Source organism: Eleutherodactylus coqui, chromosome 2, assembly GCF_035609145.1.
Source record: "Eleutherodactylus coqui strain aEleCoq1 chromosome 2, aEleCoq1.hap1, whole genome shotgun sequence".
Lineage (NCBI taxonomy): Eukaryota > Metazoa > Chordata > Amphibia > Anura > Eleutherodactylidae > Eleutherodactylus > Eleutherodactylus coqui.
Window position 1 is genome coordinate 92827297 of NC_089838.1, and position 13684 is coordinate 92840980.

The following is a 13684-nucleotide window of genomic DNA, read 5'->3' on the forward strand; positions in this document are numbered from 1 at the left end:
CCAGTGATAGATGAAACACAACTGACCACATATTTACAAAGTCACTTATTATCCCAGTGCTAAAGTGACAGAAACAATAATCACCTATCCACTGGGATCCACCCTTCTGGTGATTGGTGGGAGTCCCAGCAGTCAGATCCCCATGATATAGCATTTATGTCCTACCCAGTAAATAGGTGATAAAGGGGTATTTTATTCAGAAGAAATTAGCGCATTCCTGAGTTTCCTGATAACTTTTCCGAATAAGCTGCCATGTGTAAATGAGAAATAACACTATTTCTGACTATTATATGACTTCTATCCTGTATTCTTCTCTCTGTAGGGTGTACATCTGATTCTTCACCCGCTCAGGACTGGTGGGAGGAGCCTCTGCTACGCCATGTGTGCTGTGTTCTATAGACTGTACACTGAGAATTGCAGCGATCCTGATTTTAAAATGTTTTCATTGAATTTTTTTACATTTTTGAACAGAATTACCAATTAATTTCATGACATGTATATGTCACATCCATACAGTACGCGCTGGTTCCGTAACCAGAAATACTCACACAAATACACACACGGAACACCAAGAGAAAGTGAACTACCAACTGGACTCACGGGCAGACATACACAAAGACTGACAAACACCCAAAACACTCACCTAGCATACTGCACACATAAACAGATGGAATAGATACAGTATGATGTAAATGATCCAAGCAGACAGGACATAGTTCACATCAACACACCAAGGAATGCACAACACGCAGAACAGAACTGTTCATACCCCATGTCCGGCCAGCTGCTCACACACACAGAACACGTCACTGCTCACACCATACAGAACACCATGCATGGAATTGGTTTCTGCGAGTGTGCAGGAAGAATCGATTTCCCATAGCATGCTATGGACAGTATTTGCTGCGAATCCACGGTGCGGACGCCCGCCACGGATTCCGCAGCAAAAATCTGTTTGTGTGCAGGCAGCCTAACCCTCTTACCTCTAGTTTATTGTTCAGTCAGGGCATGCAATTAGGCCTCCTGTCCATGGGCGAATTTTCACTGCGTTCCCCGCGATGATATTCTGGCCGCGGGGAACGCAGTGAACGCTTTCCCCGCTGTCCACGAGTGGAGAATCATGACGATTTTCCACTCATGAGATTTAAATCGCAGTATGCTGCGACTTGCCGTGATTCTCCACAGTGAGCCCATCTGTCAGATCACAGCTCTCAGCCGTGCTGCATACAAACTAGCATAAGGCAGCTGTAAACCCCCTAACCTTCTCTTAATCATGATACTGCATCCGTTTTTTGTATGTCCACTTAATAATCTGGAAAGACAGCTATACGATGACATTACAGTTAATGCTTCCATTTCTCTTGCTTTAAAAAAAAAAAAAGTCTCAAGGAGTTTTATGCAGACGGTTCTCGGCATGGCACCAGGTGGAGGTGGTTTATCAGGAACTCTATGAGCCCTTTACACAACAAAGAAAGATGACAAAGTATCTATCCCAATGGTTGATTTCATCCGTTCCTCAAGAAATTCTCTTGGATACAATCCACCTATTCTGTTTTCCAGATTATTTGCTTAAGGGTGCATTCCCACGAACGTATATCGGCTCGGTTTTCACGCCGAGCCGATATACGTCGGCTCTCTCTGCGGGGGGGGGGGGACCTGGAAGAGCCAGGAGCAGGAACTGAGCTCCCGCCCCCTCTCTGCCTCCTCTCCATTGCTAACACAATCCTATGGCAGCTTCCAAGGGCGGAAATTCCGTGGGAAATCCCGCTGCGGAATTTCCGCCCGTCTGCAGGCGGCCTTAGACTTTTAGTAACTTTCTGCAAATCATGTTAAAAATCCAACATCCTCTTTCAGGCTACCAACCTGAGCAAATAGGGAAGCCAAAACAGTTCTGCTTTTAGTCAAAGAAAGCGAGAAAACCATTACATTAATGGTTACATTACATTAAACCATTACATTAATTTTGTGCATCATCTTGTATATCCAGACCACTAGCTTGTGCTGAAATGGTCTGCATAGTTGTATTCGCAGAGGTAGATGAAGCATATAAAAGAGGGTCATTCTTACCCTTCTCAGCAAAGTGAGATAATGTATCCCATCAGAGGAGGCAAAGAAAGCTGTAGATGTTTCATGAGCATTTCTTACCAGGGTTGCAGGAGGAGTTGAATTGGCGAATTCCACCAACCTCTTTGCTGCATCTCTCAGTAAAGCAATCAGAATGGTCAGAGCATTCCGTGCATTCCACCCAATCACTAAGCTTAATATTCAATATCACTTCCAATGTTGCACAGATCGCTTCAAAGTGCAAAGTATTCGCAGTAGTGTTCGTAGATTCCTGCACCTGAGCGTCATCATGAAGCGCACATGCACCACTGGTTTGTTTCCTCTTCATCATTGCAGCTTGGTTGAACAACAGTCAGGCCTCACTACAGACCAGACTCAGCTATCACTGCTCCTCCACAACAGGAAACTTGGTGCAACACAACCAAGGGCCCATGGACCAGGAAGGCAGCTAGCACAGTACAGTTAGGCCTCCTACAGACGGCCGGGATGATGGGACTCATGCTCCTGCAGTGACCCAGCGCTCACCTGCTCTGCAGGCTCCTCCGCTCTGCTCTGTGCTGGCGGCCGACCAGCCGGCACATGCGCACAGCGGAGCTGTCGCATCACTAGTGACGTTTTTGTGCGGACCTCCGTGAGGCTCACACAGAAATCAGACATGCCGCAATTTGTTTACCGCGTGTGTTTTCGCGTGGTCAGATCACGACTGTCTGCATAGGATTTCACTATCTAATGCAATCCTATGGCAGCGGGCATGAGCTCAAAATCTGCGGGAAATCCTGCCGCTGAATTTCCACCCGTGTGTATTTGGCCTTAGAAAGACCGCCTCAGGAAGAAAATCAAGCTAGCATAACAAGTGGGAGCCCCCCTGGTGCATCTCCACTGGTCACATCACACTGCAGGCTTTCTGTCTATCTGTAAAGGTCCATTCACATGGACGTACAGATACTCCCCTACTTGTGAACAGGTTCTGTTCCAGGAGTCTGTTCGCAAGTACATTTGTTCGTATGTCCAAGCAAATGATTGTATGAAGCAGGATCGCGGGTGGATCCCGCTTAATACAGCGTCGGGTGCTGGCTGTTCTTACAGCCGGCACACAGCGGCACCAGTTCCGACGAGCCGCACCGCTCATTGGAATTGTTAACACTTTAAATGCCGCTGTCAGCGGTACTTAAAGCGTTAATAGTTCTGACGAGCGGCGCGGCTTGTTGGAACTGCTGCCGCCGGGCGTCCGCTGTAAGAAACAGCCTGCACCCGACGTTCAGGGGGCCCGTACAGCGTCCCACGATGAGATCGCGGGATGCTGTGCGGTTGCTTGGCAGCCGGGGACCTCCTGAAAGACCCCAGGGCTGCCTATGCAGAGTGCCTATCAAGCGCACGGCTTCATAAGTGCTCTGCATAGGCAGCCTTAGGGCCTTTCAGAAGGCCCCCGGCTGCCTAGCAACCGCACAGCGTCCTGCTATCTGACTGGACAGGCTTGATTACATCATAGTGTGCAGGACAGATTGTTCGCATCTTGCGAAGTTCGTAACTCGAACGTTCACAAGTAGCGGAATAACTGTACATATGCAAATCTTCATTCATATGTGTGCTGTGCAAAAAAACCTGTTTTTCCAAAATGACACAATTGCCACCCTAGATGAATTCGTTAAGGGGTCTAGTTTTCAAAATGGGGTCACTTGTGGGGGTTCTCTGTCGTTTTGGTCACTCAAGGGCTCTACAAGTGGGCAATGGAGCCTAAAACACCTTCAAGCTAAATTTCTGTTCTGAAAGCCTCCGGCTGCTCCTTTTGGTTTGGGACTAGAGATGAGCGAACGTACTCGTTTCGAGTAATTACTCGATCGAGCACCGCGATTTTCGAGTACTTCCGTACTCGGGTGAAAAGATTCGGGGGGCGGGGGGAGGCGTGGCGGAGCGGGGGGTAGCAGCGGGGAACAGGGGGTAGCCCTCTCTCTCTCCCTCTCCCCCCCACTCACCCACGGCGCCCCCCGAATCTTTTCGCCCGAGTACGGAAGTACTCGAAAATCGCGGTACTCGGGCGAAAAAGGGGCTTGGCCGAGTATGCTCGCTTATCTCTATTTGGGACCCATTGTGCATAGAGACATACCCATTGTGGCCCTATTACAATGTTTCTAAACACAGGACAACAAGGGGATCCATTTTGGGGTGAAAGTCTTCATTCATATTTATGCTGTACAAAAAAAAAACTTTTTAAAATGACACAATTGCCAAAAAAATGAAAATCGTAATTTTTTCCTTCTGCTTTGCTTAGATCAATTTAAAAACTTTGGCGTCAAAATACGCAGCACACCCGTAGATGAATACGTTGAGGGGTCTAGTTTTCAAAATGGGTCCATTTGTGGGGGTCCTCTATCGTTTGGCCGCTCAAGAGGTCTACAAGTGGGCAATGAGGCCTAAATCTCCTTCAAGCAAAATGTCTGTTCTGAAGGCCACCGGGTGCTCCTTTCAGTTTGGGCCCTGTTGTGCATACAGAAATAATATTACACAACGGATATGTTTCTGAACACAGGACAAACAGCGGTATCCATTTTGCAGTGCAAATCCTTATTTTCATGTGCACTATAGAAAAAAAAACTGTCCTTAAAATGACATATTTGCAAAAATATGACATTTTATTTTTTTCCTCTAAATTGCATTTAGGCTCAATGTCCACGGAGAAAATAGATTTATTAAACCCATGCGGGTCTCCCGCACGCGTGATCCGCGCCCATAGGGAATCATAGGGCACCCGCAAGTAATTAAATATCTGCGAATGTCATTATTGCCCAGTGTGTGGATTGTATGCGCAGGAAAACAACAGCAGCATGCTCCATTTTTGTGCGGTCAGCCGTCTGGATCCACGGCACAGATGCAGCTGTAACTGCGTCTGTGCCACAGACCACGAGAAAGCAGGAGTTTAAAAAAAAAAGACAGCAGAGCGCCTGTGCGTGGCTCGTGCTGGCATCCCGAGCACATCCGCTGTGCAGAAGACAGAAGATCCGGAGGAGAGCTGCGCAGCGTCCGGACAGGTGAGTATAATGTATTTTCTGGTCTCATGACTGCGGGCCGGGTGGAATCCGGTGCAGGATTCTGCTCGGGGAAACCGTGCGGGCCCGTGTACATGAGGCCTAACTCCTTAAAAAACGTGGGGTCAAAATACTCATGACAACCCTCAGGAAATATATTAAGGGGTGTAGTTTTTAAAATGGGGTCCTTTGTGAGGGCATCTATCATTCTGACACCTATGATCCTTTGCAATCTTTGCTTGGTGCAGGAAAACAAAGTGTTCCTCAAAATGTTCAGAATTAATGTGAAACTTATACGTCTCCTAAATGGTTAAAAGAAAAATTAAGTTTCTCAAATGTGCTTCCAGAAGAAAGTTACCAGATTGAAAAATATATCTTATCCAAAAATGTGTACAGTATCTTTGCACATATTTGAGATGTTACAGTTGAAAACGTAAAAAAAATACAATTTTTAATAAATATACCCAAATTCTATTGGTCTATTTTTACCCCCTAAATGAAGTACAATATGTGGCAAAAAACAATGTCAGAATCACTTGGAAATGCAAAACCTTTATGGAGTTATTCTATGTTTAAGTGACACATCAGGTTTCCAAAATTTGCCTTGGTCATTATGGCGCAAACAGGCTTGGTCACTGAGGGGTTAAAGGAGTTTTCCGAAACTATTTTAAAATTCTCAGGGGGCAAATAAATGACTAAAAAGAAAAAAACGTATACTCACCTCTTAAATGTCCCTCTGATCTGGCATATGGAACAGAGCTTGCTCCATATTTGGTGGGAGCCTGCTGAGTTAAATAGCTGATACCTGCCAGCAATGGCCGTTTAACCACTTAGATGCCACTGTGAATACTGACTGTGGCATCTAAGCCGTTACACAGAGTGCAGTCCCCCTGTCCCCATGTGGATGGGGGATGTCAGTGGGAAAACCCCTTTATGCCGGCCTCCCTTACCTGGCATCTCTGTGGCATCTGTACATGCTGGTAAAGCAGATGGGTACTACTGTTTTTGATAAAGCTCAAGAACAAACAGAAGGATGAATCCAGCAAATACATAGATGGGAGGGTTAGTCTTTGGGTTTAGGATGCCTCCCTTCTGCATCACGTGGGTGGCATGGGACAGTGGCATCTGGTAGGGCATCTACCATAATGCTGGGTTCCCACAGGTTGGTTTCACCGCGGAAATCTCGCAGTTTTGCCGCAGCGAAAAACCGTGAGGTTTCCGCAGGATAAGTACAGCTTCAAAACCCACGGCACTTGGTTTTGGAGTGGCTTCACCACATGCTTTTCTGTTGCCGCTGGCTCTCCCAAAGAGAGGAGCGAGGGCGCAACGGAAAAGAAAAAAGAATTGACATGCTGCGTCCCAGGAATCTGCGCCATTTGATGCCGGTTTTGCCGCGATAGATTGTCCACCCCGTGTGGACGAGATTTTTGACAAATCCTGTCTACATGGCTGGCTAATCCTGGGAATAATGACCGCAGGGGAAAATGACGGCTGGAAATTCCGCGGCAAATCCACCCTGTGTGAACCCAGCCTAAATGTGCCAACGCTGAAGGGAGGGGTGTTGGTCACTTGTCAGGTTTTATTTTATGAAACGATCACTTTTCATTCCCAATTTTAGGGCTCGCTCACGCAAGTGTATTAGCGCCGCGTATTATGCGCACAATACGCATAAAATATAAGATCGCATGAAGGCGCGGCGACATCTCCTATGTTGGTCCGTATTACATATCGTAGAAACCGTCTTACATCAATGGGCGTGCGTAAAATATAAAATCAATGCAGTGTGTGTTTTTGCGTGCGTAAATGCGTAGTGTATTTGCACACACAAAAACAGGAGGGGCCAATATACGCGGGCGTGTGCGATTTTCAGTTGCATAAATACGAAGCCCATTTTTGCAGCCAAAATGCGCTTACCCCACTGTAATTAAGCCTGTGGCCGGCCCTACATTTGCGCGCGCCTGAGCGCTGCATTTTTGTGGAATGAACAATGCTGTTTTGTCACGCATCGGCGTATTTTACGGTGCTTTTTGCATTCGCATTTACACACGACAAACAAAGAGGCACCAATTAAAGTGGCTAATTAGTTTCAGATGTGTTCTTTTTCCAGTGGAATTATGTAGTTTTGCGCGTCACCTTGCGCATTGCGAGCACTTTTGCACGTCCCAATGTGCAAATTACAGAAATATTAAGAAACCCAATCAATGTGTTCTTCTTTCCGCATTTTTTGCGTGTCCAATTACGAACATGTGAAGCAGTGTGATGTCACATTTATTAAGGTCACGGTACGGCCATGACAGCCTGGGCCAGTGTTCCATGACATGAAATTATAGACTGGAAGGGGTTAAGATGACGGTTCACTAGTGGCACACCGACCACCCGGCCCAGTACCAGGGAGGTTCGGGCCTTCACGACGGTCACCATGACAACTGCTACACCCAGCAGCTTCCAGCAGCACAACACTGATATCCCAGGAACAGACGGCCCGAGCTGCCTTCCTATTGGTCGGCTTCGTGCCGTCGCTCACGTACTCGCACACATTCCTCCCTGTGTGTTTGCAGTAGGAAGAGAAGCTCTGTGATTGGACAGTCGTATCCGCAGCAGATAGTCATCCTTCTCAGGCATTGGACAGAAGTCTTGTCCCTCAAATCAGCTCCGTGAGCTCGGCGCATGCGTGTAGCGAGTGGCTGAAGTGCTGGTCCAGGGATTTAGCAACCCCCGGCCACGGTGTTTGTGGAGCAGGAATCACGTCCAGTGCTCGCGGGCTGTCCGGAGCCACCGCAGAGATGCCGGTAATGAGGGGCCGGGGATGTGACTGGGGGTCTGGCTTTGTGTAGCTGAGGTAGCAAATCGTCCATTCAATGCAAGGCCTCCCCCTCCCTGTACATCTCTATAGTGATAGGGACACCTCCATAGGAGGATGCCCCAGCATGTTAGTGCCAACACAGCCTCTATGGTACAGGGTATGGGCGGCCTATCTATGTAACATTGTGCAGAGTACAAAGTGGCAGGAAGGCGAGGGCACCGCGCTGCAACTTGGGCAATTGCATCACGCGTGTAATCGGGCGATTATCTCAATGAAGTGTGATGGATTTTAGGAATAATTAAAGGTCGCTGTGAGTGACCCCGCGCTCCCAGGTCTCATCAGTTTTAGGAATAGTTAAAGGTCGCTGTGAGTGACCCCGCGCTCCCAGGTCTCATCAGTTTTAGGAATAATTAAAGGTCGCTGTGAGTGGCCCCGCGCTCCCAGGTCTCATCAGTTTCCTGTCACTGTTATGTTTTATCCGCAGATCAACAAAGCCGAGAAACCAGAGTCCTGCGACAACGTGAAGGTGGTGGTGCGATGCCGCCCCCTCAACGAGCGCGAAAGGGCGATGGGTAGCAGGATGGCCGTCAACGTGGATGAGATCCGAGGGACTATCGCCGTCCACAAGGTGGACTACATGAACGAGCCTCCAAAGACGTTCACGTTTGACACGGTGTTTGGGCCTGACAGTAAACAGCTGGATGTCTATAATTTAACGGCCAGGCCTATTATAGATTCTGTGCTGGAGGGGTATAACGGTACGTGTGTGGGGGGGGTTACCTCCCTTATGCCTACATGGTGACTTCTCATCCAAGTCCACTCATTGTGAACACGACTTTGATGTTTCTTGATTTACGGCCATTTTTTCCCTTTTTTTAATGTTCATAGCATTTGGTTCTATGCACTACGGCACGTTGTACTGATCCTATTTCTGATCGGCAGGGTCTAGCCTTAAAGGGGTTGTACTACGTCTAGCTGTTTTTCTGCAGGAAGTAGACAACTTTGTACATTGCGGCCCAGGCTGGTCCTGTTGATGTGATTGGGACTTAGCCTGCAGTACCAACACAGGCCACTGCAGAATGTACAGTGCTGTCTACTTCCTACAGCTAGAAGTTGGAACACCTTTAAAGGTCATTTGGGCAGAAGTTCTGCATTTGTTGTGATCTTTATTTTCTCTTAGTCTATCCTGGTAGAGCCACGATGAGTCTATGCCAGGCATGGTTAATGCCATGTGAGCCCAGTTGATGCATACGATTAGCTTGGAGTACTCTGTCAGTTAAAGGGATTGTCCAGACTGTTACTATTGTTTACCTATTCTCAATAGTTGATCAGCGGAGTCCGATGTTCAGGATCCCCGCTGTTCGCCAGGCCCACTATCTGCAGACAATGCTGAAAGCAGATAGTGCTGTCAACTCTTCAAAAGCAGTTTGGTACTACAGGCACAGCTCACATTGAATTCAACGGGAGCTGTGCTTACAGTACCAAACCAGGGTGCAGCAACACAGACAGCGCTATCTTCATCCAGCACTGACAGCGGGCCCAACGATCAGCTGATTGGCGAGGATCCCAAGCTTCGGACCCGGCTGATCAATTATTGATGACTTCTGAGGAAAGGTGGACAATAGTAACAGTCTTGACAAACCCTTTAATTTACATATAATGTCGGAAAGGGGAAAAATAGGACACAGCTGTAAACACCCATTCTCCTTAGGATAGGCCAAAAATATCACAGCAGTGCAGAGACCCCTTTGTTGTTTAGCAGGTACAGCGCCGTACATTTAGTAGTGGCTACGCCTTAATTGTGACTGAGCTGCATTGAGCAGCAATACCAGGTATAGCCACTACCAAATGTATGGGGCTGTACCTGCAAAACAATGAATGGGGCCTTCAGTCAGCTGTTTTATGAGGAGCTATACTGTACTATACTAGGAAAGATCAGCCAATTGTGTTGGTGAGCGATGAAATGCTCGTTGGTCAGCTTTATATCTCCTTGTGTAAATAGGGAAATTTGCAGCTGGTCAATGACAGCTGTATGGGGACAAACGATTGTGTTACCAATCAGTCGTCCCTATAGAGCAGATAATCTGCCCATGTACCATCAGCATCAGCGGCCGATAGTCATCCCAGTGACTATTGCTTTCAGGGCTTATTCAGACGACCATATATCGGCCGGGTATTCACGACGGCTGATATACGGCGTACCTCTTTGCAGGGGCAGGAGGCTGGAAGAGCCGGGAGCAGTGCTCTGAGCTCCCGCCCCCTCTTCGCCTCCTCTCCACCCCTCTGCACTATTTGCAATGAGAGAAGGCGGGGCATGGGTGGAGCTAAGTGGCGAGACTTAGCTCACTCCCGTCCAGCCCCCTCCCATTGCAAATAGTGGAGAGGGGGCAGGAGCTCAGAGCACTGCTCCCGGCTCTTCCAGCCTCCTCCCCCTGCAGAGAGGGACGCCATACGCCATATATTGGCCGTCGTGAATACCCGGCCGATATACGGTCGTCTGAATAAGCCCTCACACAGTGTTGATGGTTGTTCAGTGAAAGGAGAAGGAGCACACTGGAGATCTCTTCCGCCACCCGCCTCCATTCACTATGAACAGGTAGTCATTCATAGATGAATAACTGCCTGTTTACACCAGCCAATGGTCGCTTAGTTTTTAGGTGGGCTAAAAACCAAGCAAGCAATTTCTTGCTCAGTGCCCTGTTGGTGGCTGTGTGCATAGATGGAAAACCGTTGTTTCCTGCGATTTCTCGGGCGACATTTGCCCCATATAAAGTACCCTGACATGCTCATTATAGGCCAGTGGTTGTAAGCACGGGCAAATCATCTGGACCCTTACACCCCAGCAGTAAACCAGCAAACAGTTTGTGTGCTGTGTCATATGTAATGTACCCCCTAGACTCCTAGATGCCTCATTAGCATACAGGAGTATGCTAATTTACTAACTAAATCCTCACTTACGCACAACGATTATCGTTTAAACAAACGAAAAACTGAATGAATTAACAACTTTTTTTGCATACAAGTGCTGAGCATTTAAATGTCCAGATAATCCTGTGAAAACCTCTCCATGTCCCTTATTAGCTATGTAAACACTGTATATGTTGTTTGCTCAGGTGGGTGGGTGTTTATGCGAGGAATCTCTCAGTGGGCAGGTTTTTAACTAGTGTGAAGATAAGCCATTGCCTTCTGCCAGCGGGGTAAACAAGTAGTCATTGTGTTTTAGTAGGGCAAACAATCGCCCCTTCCTGCAAGTCCTTCAGTCTTTCAAAGACTAAACAAATGGCATTTAGACGAAGCGAAAAGCAAACAGACTAACGACCATTTTTATGCAGGCTGAAACTCAGCAATAAACTATAAATGAACGAATAGTGCATGATGGCTGCACGTTTACACGTAACGGTTATCACACAAATTCGTTTGTTTCAACAAATTTTGAGCGATAATTGCGTGTAAACGGGCCTTTACTGCGGTGAAACTGAGTTGTGGGATGAGAATTACATGTTTGAAATCTGCGGCTCTTTAGTCATCCACACATTATAGTCATGGGGGGGGGGGGGTTATGGTGATAGACTCCTTTCTTAAGAAATAAATTGTGAAGTTTATGCTCTGATCAGGTGATGGTACATTTTATTTTTATTGATCTCAAGGAGCCTGACCTTAGGGGTCCTCCGGTCTTGGATGACCTAGGGGTCCTGAGATCTCTCTGCATCAGGTGATGTGTGACTATGCAACACCCTCTGTAAGACATACCTAGTAACTTATGCCCATGGTGTCAGGCCCTAGTACTTGGTTTACCTCCCCTTCTAATTCCCTCATGTTAATGTGTATAGGTAAATATTGTTCTCCTAAGATTACACTCCAGAAAATGATAGCACGGTCATTCCAACAGAAACAACGTTAGATTAGTATTGCTAATTTTTAAACCAAAGATCAGGGTTAGGCCGGCTGCACATGGCCGTGACGGGCTCCGCCGCGAGCCCGTCACGGTGCCCCCCAGGAGACCCCAAACTTACCTGCGGATCCGGCGTCCTCGCTCCCACATGACGCTTCCCCGCCCACCTCCGCCGCGTCATGTGACACGCCCACCGCGGGGAAGCGTTTTCACGCTATCTTCCGCTGTGCTACAGCGAGAGATAGCGGGAACAGACGGCTTCCATTGACTGCAATGGAAGCTGTCCGCGCGTACACCCGTGGCAAATAGAGCATGCCGCGGGTGAGGACGGGAGATTTCACGGTGCGGAATTCCGCACTGTGAGCATTGTGCTATTAGGTTCAATAGAACCTAATAGCAGCGGGCAACGCAGCGGATTTCCGCCACAAATTACGCGGCGGAAATCCGTTCGTGGGAAGGAGGCCTTAATATTCAATATAAATACAGCTTTAACCCTTTCCAATCCAATTTGTATCCTGGTTTTCCTAGGGGGCTTACACTTTTTCTGCCGTTATACAACGGTGCTATATGCTGGCTAAAGCCAGTACTGCATGAGGTGAGACGTTGGATAGGCTCCGACAGCAGAGAGGCTGGCAATATACAGTAGGAGAACCCCGATGGACGTCTTCCAACATCGGAGCTGTACAGACTTAAATCATAATGTATTTAAACGTCAGTGGATTGGAAAGGGTTAACCTCCTCTCACGTTACCACATCCACATACCTGGTGGGAAGGGTTACCTAATAGGACTAGAAAAAAAATCGTAAAAATGTTGAAACAGAAGGAAAAAAAACGTAATAAAAAAAAAATATATTGAATAGTAAAAAAGCACACATGTAATCCGCAACTAATTATGACATGTATAATAGAATTATTTTGTTGTTCATGGTCAATTAGCAGTGGACCCCCAACGATCAGCTACTGTTCAGTCCTGGAAAGGCCCTTTAAAGATGGAAGAGGTTATCCAACTTCAAAAAAAAAAACAAGACCTTAATATGTATAAAACACAAGGAGATACTCGCCTATTCTTTCCATCAGCAGTTTAGCCCTGGAGCTCCTCCCAGTCTTTGTTTACAAACAGAGAACATGTGACCACTTTGGCCAATCATGTGGTACTACTGGCATCACCACTCATTTCTGCAGTCACATGCTGTATGGAGAACTGCTGGAGCTCCAGGGTGAAGAAATGTGTATATAAATATTGTTTTCTTAACCTTTAGGGCTCATGCCCACGGCCGTGATGGACCCCGCCAGCGGAATATCGCAGCAGATTCCGCCACAGCGCCCCCCCGCCCTCTTAAAAAACCCCCACATACTTACCACTCCGAATCCTCCGTACATATACCGCATGGAGGGCTGGCACATATGCGCAGTACACCTCCTAACGCGCCGGCAGTGTCACGCGATACTTCCGCTGTGCTTACAATGGAGGTATCGCATGAAGGACTGCTTCCATTGACTACAATGGAAGCCGGCCGCACGTATTCCCGTCGCATTTAGAACATGCCGCGGTTTATTTCACGTGGTGGAATTCCGCAGCGTGAACATTGAGCTATTAGGTTCAGTAGAACCTAGTAGCTGCGGACAAGTTGTAAACAGCTATGTATGCATAAAGTTTAAAAAAGTTATGCCAATAGACTGCTGTGAGATATATATTTTTTAAAAGCCTGTGGTCCTTAAGCGGTTAAATGAGTGTTTGAAAACAGATCTTTGTGGTCCCCTATGGCAGTACAGTCCTGCCAGGTATGCTGATATTGGGGAAGGTTGTAGGTCTGTTACTGTAAAGAATCCAGATGCCAATAGGGGTGTTTTTTACTAGTCAGTGGGATTCCATCTGGGGTTCAGTAACAGGTGCCAAAAAC

At 47.3% G+C, this 13684-nt stretch overlaps 1 protein-coding gene across 2 annotated transcripts in view; it reads left to right on the forward strand.

The window, feature by feature from the left end:
* Positions 1-7751: 7751 nt before the first annotated feature.
* KIF3A (kinesin family member 3A) overlaps positions 7752-13684 on the forward strand; it is a 63961-nt gene continuing 58028 nt past the window's right edge. Inside the window, exons 1-2 of one of the 2 annotated variants that reach the window (XM_066591215.1) lie at positions 7752-7876; positions 8375-8648. In XM_066591215.1, the coding sequence (XP_066447312.1) occupies positions 7871-7876; positions 8375-8648 (280 nt within the window). In that variant the 5' untranslated portion in view covers positions 7752-7870. Of the gene's footprint in view, positions 7877-8359; positions 8649-13684 lie in introns of those variants that run through there. The other variant, XM_066591213.1, reaches the window with a different exon arrangement.